At 49.6% G+C, this 14,279-nt stretch overlaps 1 protein-coding gene across 3 annotated transcripts in view; it reads left to right on the forward strand.

Annotated features, from left to right (window-relative positions):
* The window catches only part of Lhfpl5 (LHFPL tetraspan subfamily member 5), an 11,539-nt gene extending 492 nt beyond the window's left edge, over window positions 1–11,047 (forward strand). The window contains exons 2-4 of one of the 3 annotated variants that reach the window (XM_010605346.2): window positions 3,575–3,811; window positions 7,601–7,627; window positions 9,619–11,047. In XM_010605346.2, the coding sequence (XP_010603648.1) occupies window positions 3,575–3,811; window positions 7,601–7,611 (248 nt within the window). In that variant the 3' untranslated portion in view covers window positions 7,612–7,627; window positions 9,619–11,047. Of the gene's footprint in view, window positions 1–3,574; window positions 3,812–4,708; window positions 6,124–7,600; window positions 7,628–9,618 lie in introns of those variants that run through there. The other 2 variants (XM_010605347.2, XM_010605345.2) reach the window with 2 other exon arrangements.
* The last annotated feature ends 3,232 nt before the right edge of the window (window positions 11,048–14,279 follow it).

Below are 14,279 nucleotides of genomic sequence, written 5' to 3' on the forward strand. Positions count from 1 at the left end.
CGGGCCTCCCGGGTCGAGCTGCGGCCGCACCCGCCCGTGTCCTGGGGAGGCTCTGGGTCGGCGGGGTAGAAAGGACGTCGGAGACCGCACTGTTCGATCTCCCTCGTGTTCGGGGATCCGGAGCCGAGAGAAGTGACTTTCCAGGGGCGCACAGCTCCTGACAGAAGAAAACAGGTGTCCCGGCTCTCTCAGGCCAGCGCAACAGAGGTTGGTGCTGCTCTGGCAGGGAGAAGGAAGTCCCGCGGTCGCCCCTGTGGGCGTAGGACCCAGCCCCGGCCGGACAGTGAGGCCAGCAGTCACCTGCTTTCCGGTCACCTCCTCCCACTTCTGGGCCTTTGGCAGTGCCCCCCCCGCCGTCTCCAACTGCTCTCCTGGACGGTTCTCAGGTCGACTCTTGATTTTGGAGTACAACTGTCATACTGTTGTAAGGGGAGTAAGGGGAGGTGGCCTCTCCCTTAGAAACTCGCATCTCAATTCTCCTCTTTCTTTGGGAAGCACACGTCTGTTCCCAAATGTGGGATTCCATACTTGAGGCGGCAAACAGAGCAGTAGTTTGAGGCCGGGGAGCTGTCCGGAGTCCTGAAACGCTATGCGCTGTTGGCGACCCTGGTGGTGACCGGAGGCCAGGCCTTCCCTGCCCTTTTGGCTGTTCCTGGCCCACACAGACTCTTGGTCTTCCGCCAGCTGGCCCAGCTGTCCGCTATAGCCCAAGGAGAGACGGGCAAGCCGTCATCTGAAGGGACCTTTGGTCCCTTACACACAAGCAGTCCGTGTGGGGCTGATGTCTAGGAACAGTGCTTGGGACCAGAGATGTCTTTGGGTAGAATAAGTGGTGCTACCTTAGGGGGAATGAACAGGGAACCGAGTCCCCAAACACCAAACACACAGACTTAAGACTCCAGAGAGCTGTACCCCCTCCCAACCCCGATGAGGATCAGGCTGAGAGTCAAATTTGGCCAAGACTAAGTGAGCCAACCAGCTGGCAGCTGAGGACTAGGAGAACTAAGGCAGTGGGTCTCGGAAACTAGGTGTATTCTAGAAACATTTCTGTTGAGGCCCACATTTACATAAGTAAGTTGACTTACAAAATAGTTTCGCATCACCACCCAACAGGGGAGTGTCCCTTGGTTAAACAGAGAAGGTTGTTAGTGGATGACTTGTCTGTGGGCAGTTAGTGAGGGACAGACTCTTAGCTTCCAGCCTTGCACCCCGGACACTAACCGGTCCTCTGTAGTCTCTCTAGTGTTAAGGGGGAGGCTGGGACAGGGGAGGGCAAGTCTTGGTTGGCAGTAGGGAGAAGGTGGAGGTCACCATGGCAAGGAAGACTTAGCAGTTCCGTGTAGGAGGGTGGGCGCTGACACGCGTGTTGCAGACCCTCCATACCAGGTATGGGATGCTGCTCGCACTGAGCTGCTCTCGTTCTCTGTGCTGTCCCCTGGCTGAACAGGCAGTGCCAGCAAGGTCTCACCTGGCCATTTGAGTCAGGCCTGATCTGGGTCACAAGGCTGGAGACACCGGGCAGAAGTGGCCAGGTGGCAGCTCATGCAACATTGATGTCGGGGAGGGTGATGGTGGTGTCATGTTCCCGCTCTGCTGTGGGCCCAGGGGAGAGAGGAGGAGGGACTGTGCCCTCAGTCAGCAGCTGGGAGATGTGTCCATTTGAGGAACCCTAAACCAGGTGACCTGCTCACGAAGTGGGGAGCAGAGGACTGGCAGCTGGGGCGGCATGGGGCGGCAGTTGGGTAGTTAGCTGAGCTTCTGCATGCCAGATGTGGGCTGTGTGGTGCCAGCTCCTGGACACAGCCAGGCAAGTTGCTTGTCTTCTCTAGGTCTTGGCAAGCCCACGTCTTAGTCTGTTCAGGCTGCTCTAGCGAGTGATCTGGGCCTGGGGAACACGTGTGTGTGGGGGGGCGTTAAACAACAGGAACTCATTTCCCACAGTTCTGGAGGTCGGAAGTCTGAGGTCAGGCTGGTGGTTCAGTTTCGGTGACAGCCTGCTTCTTGTTGCACATTGCTGGTTTCTTGCTGCATCCTCAAAGGATGAGAAGGGGGGCAGCAAGGGATCTCTGGGGTCCCTTTTATAAGGGCTCAAATCCCATTCACAAGGGCTCCACCTACATGACCTAGTTCCTTTCCCAAAGCCTGGCTTCTAATACCATCACACTGGGGTTTTCATCATCTGGATTTGGGAGGACACAAATACTCAATCCATCCTACCTGATCTGTACACTGCCATGAGTTCCCCCTTCCATGAGGCTCTTGAGAGGAAGGGATGATGTAATGCCTCAAAAATACTCTGCACAGTAAATGTGAAAAACACAGAAAACATCAGTCAGGAGGGGAAGTGACACGGCTGTATCGAACGATGTTCAGACTTCAGTGGGTTGACACAAACACTTACTTCTGCCTGTGGGCCATGCCCAGTGGGGTCCAGTTGGGGGATCTCTTCTGCCTGCCAAACCCAGGCTGGCAGAGCTTGTTGGCATTGGCTGGCATTACTGTGGAGGGAAGACAGCCTTGCAAGGTCTTCCATTGGCAGTTAAAGGTTCTTGCCTGGACATGCGCACGGCATTCCTGCTCGCCTCTCACTGGCCAGAGGGAGTCACGCAGCCCTGCCTGCCCTTGGGGAGGGCCGGCGAGAGCAATCCTGGCTTGGACCTGGAACGTCTGCGAGCAGCTCTGACGACATCACACCCTCCGGCCGGCTTCCATTTGACACTACTGCCAACAATACAACGTTAGTTGGCCCCTTACCATGGACCAGATTCTGTGACAGGTGTTTTCCACGTGCGATCACGCTCAATTCCCACACACCTGCCACGGGTCAGGTATGAGTCCATTTTACAGTTGAAAGAATAGAAGCTAAAAAGGGCAAGCACCCTGAGAACACCAGGCTGACCCCCGCTGGAGGGGGCGGTTTCAGTAACAACCAAGACAGTAACAACCGAGTGCTGCAGAAACACGTTCCTGAGGCCACCTCCACCTGGGAGCTGGCATGTAAGATGAATGTTCTAGCGGATTCTGAAGTTCAGGGGCGCGTGGGCAACAGCACCGGGCTGATGTGCGTTGGGAAGGCCCCTGAAGAAAACAGTCAGGATGGGGCTGGGCAGCCTTCCTGTGCTCCCTGAGCTGAAGAACGTGAGCCACAGCGCATTATCCTGGGGACTGAAAGGAGGAAAAACACCGCAGTTAAAACTATGGGCCGGTGCTTTCCTATTACAGTTGTTTCAGAGATGCTGAAATATGAGTTCTCTGAGCTGGGGTCAGATTTTGGGGTAGGTGGTGCCTCACTGAGCACAAGGAGAGGACCGGGGGGCCCGGCTGGACCGCTTGGTGAGTGGCAGAGGCCGCCCTGGCGGAGGTGCTCGGTTCCAGGCCAACTGTGGGCTCCAGGGGTCCCTGCTGTAGCTTTTGGAGCCTTGGGTTTTTGATATGTGTGCTACAAGGATGGTAGGAGCTGCCCCCGTGCCGCTCAAGCTCACCCAAGGACCAGGCAGTAAGGAGAGCAGTTCAAGGTGGGAGGCAGGGTGCCAGCCCGCCAGCCTGACACCATCTGCTCCCCGTGTCCCCTCAGCCACAGGTCTAATGATTGGCTGCCTGGTCTACCCAGATGGCTGGGACTCCAGCGAGGTGCGGCGCATGTGTGGGGAGCAGACGGGCAAGTACACGCTGGGCCACTGCACCGTCCGCTGGGCCTTCATGCTGGCCATCCTCAGCATCGGCGACGCCCTCATCCTCTCCTTCTTGGCTTTCGTGCTAGGCTACCGGCAGGACAAGCTCCTCCCTGATGACTACAAGGCAGATGGAAAAGGTAATGTACGTCCCGCCACGCGGGGACTCCTGCTCTGGCATCCCAGCCAGGCACCTGTCTCCGTTCCTGGGCCGGGACACCAAGACTAATCAGACGCAGCAGCTACAAAGGTCAGCCACAGCTGGCGGCCCTCAGGAGTCCCCGCTCCTCCTTCCTAGGGGGCGCCGTCTCCCGCCTCATCCAGGCTCTCCCGGCCGTCTTGAGGGGCTGACCTCTTCCTCCCAGGCAGGCCTGCCTCACACCCCTAGGGCCCTGACATGCCTCCTCCCGGCAGGGGGCTGCCGCCGGGGCCTGCTGCTCTTCAGGGCTCCCTCTCCAGCCTCCTTTGCCCACAGTGGTCTCCAGCAGCCCGGGGACCTGGACCTGCAGCAGCACCAAATGCCCTGCACCCTAGGCCAAGGACACTTCCTTGAGGCTTTGGACTCAGGAGTGGCTGCTGCCAGTGAAGCCTGATGCAGCCCCAAGGTGGGGCCGTGGAGTTTTTGCGGTTAATATCTGGCCCGGAGGGGTTGTGTCAGATCTACGCAGTCGAGATGTAATTAGGTTGGGGCCGGCAAGCACTGCAGACTTCGGGGCACATGTGTCCAGGGACTCACGGGGTATAAGCTAAGTCACCTGGTTACTCTCCCCATTAGTTTCGACCTGGGCCCCTGGTCCTGGGCTAACGTTTCACTCAGAAGGTGGATCTCATCGCAGAAAGCAGACTCCGAGCTGGCCCTCCTTGCCCCTAGGCTGTGTTCGGTTACCTTCTGCCTCAGATTGAGCCCAGGAAGTGGGCTCCGCTGTGGGGGGGGCTCCCTTTCTCCAGCCTCTTCCTTGGCTATCTCCTGCCGCCCCTTGAGAACGCTGTGGGAGGGAGCGGAGTTGGTGATTTACTGAGCCTTTCTCCACGCGCAGGAGTGACAGGGCGTCAGTCCACGGGTGCCATCTTTGTCCACTCCTCAGCAACCCCGGGAGCAGTGCTGGAGCTGGGACTGGGCGGCACCAGCTCTCCCTCCGATGAGGGGGCTTCTCCAGGGAGGACACAGGGCGCCACTGCACGCAGCCCACCGAGCGCTCAGCTCCAGGCCCCGTCTCCCTGGAGTCTGTCTGGACATGTCCAGGGGCGGCTTCATCCACAGGCGCGCTTCCTTCCTCAGAAGAGATTTCTTCATCAGAGACATTCTTATTTACACAAATCCTCCGCTTTCTCAGAGATGGCTTTGTGATCTGACACTTTCCTTCCTAATCAAGCGGTCCGTTCACTTTGCTCTTCTTCTCTGACTCTCTCCTTGATCCCATCCATCCTGTCCTTGGTATTTTCAGATTTTTCTTCCCTCCACATTGTAGTTCCTTCAGTATCATACCACATACAAAAGAATACTTGTCCCATTCTTTTAACCTTTGAGGAAACAGCTACATAACCTTCCCGAATTCATGGTGCCTCAAGAAAGATCTCTGTTTCTTCTGCCAAAGCACAAGGTTGGCATCAGGAGCCAGTGTAGGTCCTAGCTCTTCGGAGTCACTTTACCTCCATGTTTTTCCAGGAAGGAGAACTCCAGCCCTGCTCTGCCATTTCCGTTGTGCGGATGAAACAATGAAAGCAGACACGAAGCCTCATGCAAGGACAGTTTCTGATCCACTCTTTGGGGGTTCGGGGGGCAGAGAAGAAGGCATGTGGGCTTGGAGACAGGACAGGGTGTAAGCTCAGCTGTGCGACCCTGCGAGGGCCACGTGATTTCTGAGCCTCAATTTCCTCATTTGGGCTTAATTTCAATGCCGGGCCGGGGGAGGATTCTTCTTCACTTGTAAAAAACAAAACACACAAAAAATAAAACAAAAAAACCTAAAACATGAATTCGAAAGACTACGCCAAGAACAAGATGAGGGTGTTTGCAGGACCTGGTGCTGGCAAGGCAGGCGGCGGAGGCACGGAAGTAATCCCTGGCCCAGAGGGGTCTACTTTTGTCACTTCCATTGAACACTGTACTGGAAATTACAGCTAGGACAGTTAGGCAAGAAACTTTAAAAAGAACTATGTGGAAAGGAATATGTAAAGTAACATCAACAACAAACCTATTTGGAGAGACTTGATCTTTATATGAAAGATCCTAAGTAATCCATTGAAAAACTATTATAGTTGAGACACAGTCTTAGCAAAGTTGCAACTAATACTCAAAAATTTATTGCTTGTATACACTAGCAATGAATAATCTGAAAATGAAATTAAGTTTAATTTATAATAGCATAAAATACTTAGGGATAAACCTAATGAAAGTGCAAGGGCTGGGGATTCAGCTCAGTGGTTCCGTCGGATGCCTTGCAAGCGCAAGGACCGGAGTTCGATCCCCAGTACCAAAAAAAAAAAAAAAAAAAAAAAAAAAAAAAAAAAAAGAAAAGAAAAAAAAAAAAAGAAGGGCAAGACTGGAACACGAAAATTACTAACACTGCAGGAAGAAAAATGTCTAACTGAATGGCGGGACACCCCACATCCACTGATAGGAGACACAATCTTGTTAAGGCAGCAACACTCCCTGGGCGGGTCTGCAGATTCTTCACAACCCCTGCCTGAATCTCATCTGGCTTTTTGTAGAAACTGGCAGAGGGGTCAGGGATGTAGCTCAGTGGTGGTCATGCCTGCCTTGTAAGTGCAAGGTCCTGGATTCGATCCCTGGTACTCAAAATGGACCAAAGACCTAAATGTATGATATAAAACTATAAAAACCTTAGAGAAAAATATAAGTATAAATCTCCATCCACTTGGTGTAGGCAATGGATTCTTAGGTATAATACCTATGCACAAGAAACCAAAGAAAAAATAAATTGGGCTTCATCAAAATTAACTTTGTGGGGTCACGGATTTAGCTCAGGGGCACCGCACCGGCCTCGCAAGCACAAGTCCTGAGTTCAGTCCCCAGTACAAAAAAACAATTTTTTAAAATTTGTGATTCAAAGCCATCAATAAGAAAATGAAAAGAACACACAGGTTGGGGGAAATATTTGCAAATAATAATCTTACAAAGGTCTACTACCTGGAATATATGAAGAACTCCCACAACTCAGCAATAAAAAGACGCGTTCATCCATACAATGAAATATTAATTAGCCATAAAACAGAATGAAGTACTGCCAATTGCTACAATGCAGCTGAACCTTGAAAACATTGTTAAAGAAGCCAGAAACAAAAGGCTGGCTTCCCTCTGGGTAGGGTATATGCGATTCCAGTTATACAAAGTACTCACAACCGGCCAATCCACAGAGACAGATAGTGGCTTCCTGGAACTAGGAAGGGGATGGGATTATTTCTCATGGACACAGCATCCCTTGCTCGGGTGATGGAAATGTCTCGGAAAGTGAAAATTCCCCAATCTAGTGAATATACTAAACACCACTGAGTTGAATGCGTTAGTGAATTGTTAGTAAATTGCCCTAATAAAAATAAAACATTGTGCTGAGGATCTGATACCAAAGCACTAAGGAAGCCTACACATCGCTGATTGATGTTAGTTCTCTTCAGTACGCTTTTTTATCACTCACCTATCCAATCGGTGACACGTACTGTGCTCCTCTTGCCCACACCTTCGTGGGCACTGGGGTACACAGCCAAGTGAAGAGGTCCACGCTGGAGCCTGCAGTCTGGTGGGGACCATCATGCAATGCAGGACTGCAAGCTGGTAACAGGCATGAGCAAAACTATGCACATTTTCCTTGGAGTCAGAGGAACCTGAGTTATTTCAGAGACGGGTGGTGTGGGGGAGCTTCTCTAAAAACACAGCTTGCTTGTCAACACACGCTCTTCTTTCATTACAGAGGAAGTCTGACGCAGCTGGAGGGTCGGTGAGTATTTTTTTTTTTTTTTCTATTTTGGTATCAGGGATCAAGCTCAGGACCTTGTGCTTGCCAGGCAGGATTTCTATTGCAAGGTGGTCTGCAGGCCTTTGGAAGGGCTGGGGCTTGCCACTTACTTTGTGAATCCTCATGGGGCTGCACTGGAGGGGTTTCAATGTGGCCTGGGGAGAAAAAAAAAAATGACCCATCCCACCGGGAGTTATTTGGCATCAGAGACCTCCACAGGGGCGCACAGAGCCTTTAAGATGTATGGAGGTTTTTTGGTGTTTTGTTTTCTTTTTTTTGAGACAGGGTCTCACTACGTAGTTCAGACTGCTCTGGAACTCACTGTGTAGCTCAGGCTGGTGTTGAACTCACAGTGATCCTCTGCCTCAGCCTCCCGAGTGCTGGGATTGCAGGTGTGTGCCACCACGCCCGGCTGTAGGGTTGTTTTTGAGACAGAGTCTATATACTCCCAGCTGGCCTCCAACTCATGGCGAACCTCCTGCCTCAGCCTCCTGAGTGCTGGGATTGCAGGTGAGCATCACCACACCCGGCCTAGGTGTGTTTTGAGATGTGGAAAAAGAACAAGAACAGAAGAAATAATTGAAAATAGGCAGGGGGTTGGTTTTATAACCTCATTTTTGGTGGAGCCTGGCAAATGATAATAGATTATGTTTTGAAATTATTGTCATATAGGCTCTTATTTTCAGGAAGAACTTTCAGTGATTTACAGGAAATATACTAGAAAACCCAATAAAATAGAAAATAAAAGTCAGAGACAGAACACAGTAATAAAAAGCCAGGTTGAGTTCGGTGTGGTGGTGCGTGCCTGTAATCCTAGCACTTGGGAGGCTGAGGCAGGAGGATCGCTGTGAGTTCGAGACCAGCCTGGGCTACATAGTGAGTTCCGGGTCAGTCTCAACTACATAGTGAGACAGTGAGACCCTGTCTCAAAAAAAGCAAAAACCAAAAATCAAAAACCAAAACAACAAAAAAGCCAGGGAACCAGAGATGTAGCTCAGCGTCACAGTGGTTGCCTGGCAAATGCAAGGTCCTGAGTTTGATCCCTGGTACAAAAAGAAAATCTAGGCTGGGCTGGGAATTTAGCTCAGCAGTGCCACCCACACCTGCCTCCCAAGCGCAAAGTCCTGAGTTTGATCCCCGATACCGAAGGCAGGGCAGGGGGAGGAAGCCAGGCTAATAGAGTTACTATACTGATGAATTTAGCTTGATAGCTGAGGCAAAAAGAAAAAACAATGAGTTTACTAGTTTTAGTATGATTCAAAAGGGAGCAGAGCATATCTGTTGTCTTTTAGTTTCCAAAATGTGACAACATTAAGGACCAGAAAGTGGGGAGACAGGCAGACAGGCAACCCCAACTATTAGTGTCACCCAACAGCTGAGGGCCTACAGCAGGTTACGCAAAGCTCTGTGTGGGGAGTTATTGTTATTTTGCTGAGTACCAACCCTGGACTAGAGAGATCCACTGTTTTAAGTAATAAACAGAACCTCTACTCCATTAGAACATGATCCCAAACTGCGGTGTGCAGGCACCTGTGGGTCCTGGTAAATGAGGACTCCGGCTCGGCTGTCCACAGGGGCTGCAGGCACTGCGGTCTACCCAGCTTCCGGGGAGGGTTATCCTCGGAGAAGCAAAGTACCGTACCAGACCATCTGAGACATTCCTTCCTTCGTGCTTATGTTCATTATTAAAGCTTTTTAAAGCCACACATCCCACAGCACTGCTGTCAGTTTTCTAAACCAGACTTGGTTATTCGACATTTAGGGTTACTATTGTGGATAACAACATGTTGCTGCTGAGGATTAATTTCCAAGTGCAGTCCCCTGAACCAAAGGGTAACTGTGGATGGGACCGACACCAATACACAAATTAGTGGAGCTGAAGTTAAAACGTGAGCAAACATTTTTGTTTTAAATTGGCTTTTAAAAATATCAAGTTTTATAATGCTGCAAATGTTGTTTTTCTTACCTCACAGATCATCTATTTCCCAAACAATGGAAAATAAGGGAATCTTAATTCTTCAGAAATAAAAATTCTTTCCTTCCAGCTTTCTTACCCCTGGCCACCACAGGCCCGAGACTCCAAGCCTTCCACGGCCGGATCAAGGCCCCAGCTCCCGAGACAAGGCCTCCTGCTGCTTGCAGGAAGAGCTTCAGGTGCAGAACTGCAGCGACTCCAGTCAAGGAAACTGAGACTGAACAGCACGGGGGCCCGCTGCACTCACAGGACCTGGCCACGCTTTGCCAAGGGAAGACACTCACTTGTCTACAGAAGGAGAGGCGGCTGGCAGTGTGCTGGATCATTTCAGGTGGAGGGTTAGGGCATCCTCTGCCTCTCCCTTTTTTCTTACTGCTGCTCAGAGAGGGGTAAGGAGAGGTCACTGGAACTCACACCTTTCAACGCCCATCAGGAAGTCTAATGAAGATTAAGTAAACACAGGCTGTTTCCGGGTTGGGCACAGCTCAGGGGTACAGGGCTTGCCAAGTACGGGCGAGGCCCTGGATTTCACCCTAGCATCGTAGACGATTTCCGGTGACAACAAAGGCCTCTCGAGATGAACTTGAGAACCCATCCCTAGGAAGGACACCACAAATCACGGTCCAGAGGCTGGGGTGCAGTTCGGTGGCACTGTGCCTGCCTGGCAAGCGCAAGGTCCGAAGTCCAAGTCCTGGTACAAACAACAACAATAAACCCACCACAGTTCACTGTAGTGCCCATCCTAACCTAACCAGAACCAGCTACCAGATTCAGAAATGTTACTTACATCCCAGTAATTTGTTGTAATACAGTAAATGTCTTTTTTTTGAGACGTTCTCACTGTGTAGTCCAGGCTGGCCTTGAACTTGTGGCCATCTTCCTGTCTCAGCCTCCCCAGTGCTGGGATTACAGGTGTGCACCACCACACCGGGCCTAGATGCGAGTTCGTGCCCTAAGCTTTGGACCTGGCACACCACCTGCTCACTCTGGTAGATGCCCTGCCTCAGGTGTGCACGCAACTGGCCTGAGGAGCAGGATCTGGCCTTTGTCCGTTTCTGTCAGTAACTAAACCATGCGGGTGAACTGGCCTCTCACAGTGGAGAGGAAGCAAATGCTGAAGGGAGCTATAATGAATCTTGCTGCTTCATCTGGGGACGTGGGAAATTTTCTCCCTGGCTTTGCACATTTAATGCTTCTTGACAGCTCACCGTGTGGCCCTGTTCTGTTCAGGTGGGCTAGGAACAAACGCCCAGTGCTGTTCCAGTGCAACAGTTGGTGGTGAGAACTGTTACCATGGAATCTGTCACTGTCCCTAGCAGCTGGCTTACAAGACTAGTCACTTTCTTTTGCAGAAAAATAACTCACAAGCATTTTTTTTTTTAAATGGCTTTTTGAGACAGGGTCTCACTCTGTAGTAGAGACTGATCTGGAACTCACTGTGTAGCCCAGGCTGGTCTAGAACTCACAGCGATCCTCCTGCCTCAGCCTCCCAAGTGCTGGGATTACAGGTATGCACCACCACGCCTGACTTCACAAGCATTTCTTTCATGCAAGCTTGAGCAACAACAAAACTGAACAAATTTTGTAGCTTCCTGACCTTTCTGACCATGTAGGAAGTTTCTAAGTCTCTCCACCCTCAAATTACTTTTCCCTGATTCGGTAACCATGGTGGTCCACAACAGTGCCGCACCGGGAGCCACGGTGCAGCTGCCCACTGTCCACTCTACTCTGCTAGGACAGTGAGTTCCACTGAAGCAGGAGCCATTTAACCAGTGTCCAGTGCTGGGGAAGGAAGCGTATCGCCTCTGCCTTCATCTTCAAGGAGACTAAATTCAACCCCATTAAAAACAGTGATTTTGGTCCAAGTATATTATCAGCTCTTTTCAAGTGGCTTTACCTTTAAATGAGTTTTTAAAAAAACTTGAAGGTACCCAAATCTCATTCTCTTTGAAAGCATATAGAATAAAAATCAATGAAACTGGCATTTTCCTACCAAGTTGCTACTTTCCTCACCCTGGCTTACCTGTCTTGGGCTGGCCCTGGTACTCAAACTTCACAGTGAGCAGCCTGGAGAAGGCAGGTTTCGAAAGGACTGGTCATTTACAGCTCAAGTGGGAACCGAAAGGAAATCCTAAATGCCTGCGTTGTATTACAGCCCCGGGTCAGTTACCCCAAGCTGACAAATTGCTACAGAACCCAGTGGCTTCACACACTTATCTCACAGTATCTGTGGGCGAGGAATTCCAGCAAGGCTTGGCTAAGTATCTCAGCTTCGTGGTTTTTCATGCGGCCGTAATTACATTGGCTCCAATCCCAAACTCCGGTTGGTTGCATGCTTGTTTCTTGGGCTGCTGGGACTGAGGGTCTTGGTTCTTTGTGGGCGGGCCTCTGTGAGGCCATCTGCAGCAGGCAGCTTCCTTGGAACAAAGGTTCCAAGAGGAACAGCCAGGTGTGTGGCACAGGCCTGTAACTTGGAAGCCTGAGGTGGTAGAACTGCTTTGAGTTCAAGGCCAGCCTGAACTATAGAGCAATACCCTACCTTGAAGCAAAAAACAAGGAGAGAAGGAATAAAAGCCACAGTCCCTTGGTAACCTAGTTTTAGAGATCCTACCCCATTTTCAGCTTATTCCGCTTGAACAGTTAAAATGCAGTCCACACTCCAGGCAAGCAGACACAAGGGCATGAAAACCCAGAGGTGGGAATCTCTAGGGCCCTTTGAAAGGTTGTTTTTCAGCTATTTAGGAAATTTTATGCTGAAACGAGCATTTATCAGAATGGTTTATTGGCCCAAAGGTTATTCTAGTGGCCTTATATGCTGGTGGAACCGTTTTGCAGCGAACTGATGTTATAAAAGTGGAAGAGCTCCAACTCTTCAGCTAACCTCACACTTCTGGTGGGACCCACTGTATCTTCAACATCAACTACTGTATGCAGTCAATCCAAGGCAAGCAGTGCACACAATCTGCATCTTAGGGTCACAACTAAGAACATAGTGCTTCTGTAAATAGTCCAGTTCTGCCATTTAGAGCATAAACATATTAAGAGGGGCAAAAACTAGATCTGAATTAAGGACAAAAGAATATGATTAAAAAAAAAAGCAAACTGAACATCCACACATAGTATTAGAACTCTTCTCACAAGAAATGGTGGGCTGGGGATTTAGCTCAGGGGTGCTGCATCTGCTCCCCAAGTGCAGTCCTGAGTTTGATCCGTTACAGGGAATGGTGCAGTCTACAAACAGAACTAGACACCAAGGTAAACAATTCCTGGCTAAAATTTCTGAACATATAACAAACTTAACATTCCGAGATTTTAAATTGGGATATGCAGATTCCTACTCCTTCAAGGACATAAAGATAATGCCTACCATGCATGGAGTTGATCCCAACTTTTAAAAACACCTTTAGTAGCTGGGTGAGGTGGCACACACCTGTAATCCCAGCACTCGGGAGGCTGAGGCAGGGGGATCACTGTGAGTTCGAGACCAGCCTGGGCTACATAATAAGTTCCAGGTCAGTCTCAACTACATAGTGAGAGCCTGTCTCAAAAAACAAAAAAAAAAACCAACAACAAAAAAAAAACAACTCCAAAAAACCCCTAAAACACCTCTAGTGACAATAAAATACGCTTCTCAGTAGATACCTCCAGGTTTATAGCCATCTTTCTACATTAGTATCCTGAAGATTGTGAGAACATAAAGTTACCAGTGCTCCTGCCAGCTACCAAGGCAAATGAGTATACAAGCTTCTGTACTATCACGAGGGCGTCTTCAAAAAGTACATGCAAGTTCATATTTTACCAGTAAGCCATCAATTCAGCACTTTCCCCATAAGCTCTGGAGCAGCTAAGTGGTTTCCCTGTGGGCACCTCATTTGCTGGTTCTTCTGAGACAGCTACAAGCTCTGCTATAGCAGCACTAAAGGTTTCCTTAGATCCTAGGAGTCCTAGGTTCATACAGAGCTTGGAGACACCACCTTAATTTGTCACTCTGGTAAACACTAAGGATAATCTCAACAGGTTTCATTCTGGCCAACACACTGCATGTCTCAAGACTGCAAAATTAAAACAAATTAACTAGAACAGTTTATGTAGGTTCAGGAGGTGGGAAAGCGCTATTAAAAATATCACAAATAGGGTTGGGGATTTAGGTTAGTGGTCCAACATCATCCAATGAGGAACCCCAAAAGAAAACTGGGTAATTTAGGCAAATAAAATATAAATGGTCAATTTATAAACGAGTTTTTTGCCTCAGTAGCAATCTAACACACAAATTAAAATAAGTCTTTTTGGGGGCCAAGGTAGCTACCAGGAAGGAGATACAAGGCCCACTCACACCACTGGCACACGAATGGCACCACTCTGGGTGAGGGCATTAAAAGCCTTAGACATATGCTTACTCTGTTTTAAAGAATTTAAGAAACAGAGAGACAAGTGTAAGGAAACCTGTGCATAATGGGATTAACTGGCCTAATGCTCCATGAAGTTTACATCTGTCAGCTATGTGCATTTTTTGCATGCTGCACTAGTATTGAGAAACACACACATGCTCTATAAATGTGTTTAAATTCAAAAATATATTCAACTAATTTCTTCTTCCAGCTGCTTGGGTCAGGTCAACTTGGGCAAAAATGAATAGAAATTTCTGGAAACGTGGGTTAT

This window comes from Fukomys damarensis, unplaced genomic scaffold (genome assembly GCF_012274545.1).
Source record: "Fukomys damarensis isolate Sample0158 unplaced genomic scaffold, DMR_v1.0_HiC HiC_scaffold_20, whole genome shotgun sequence".
Taxonomy (NCBI): Eukaryota; Metazoa; Chordata; class Mammalia; order Rodentia; family Bathyergidae; genus Fukomys; species Fukomys damarensis.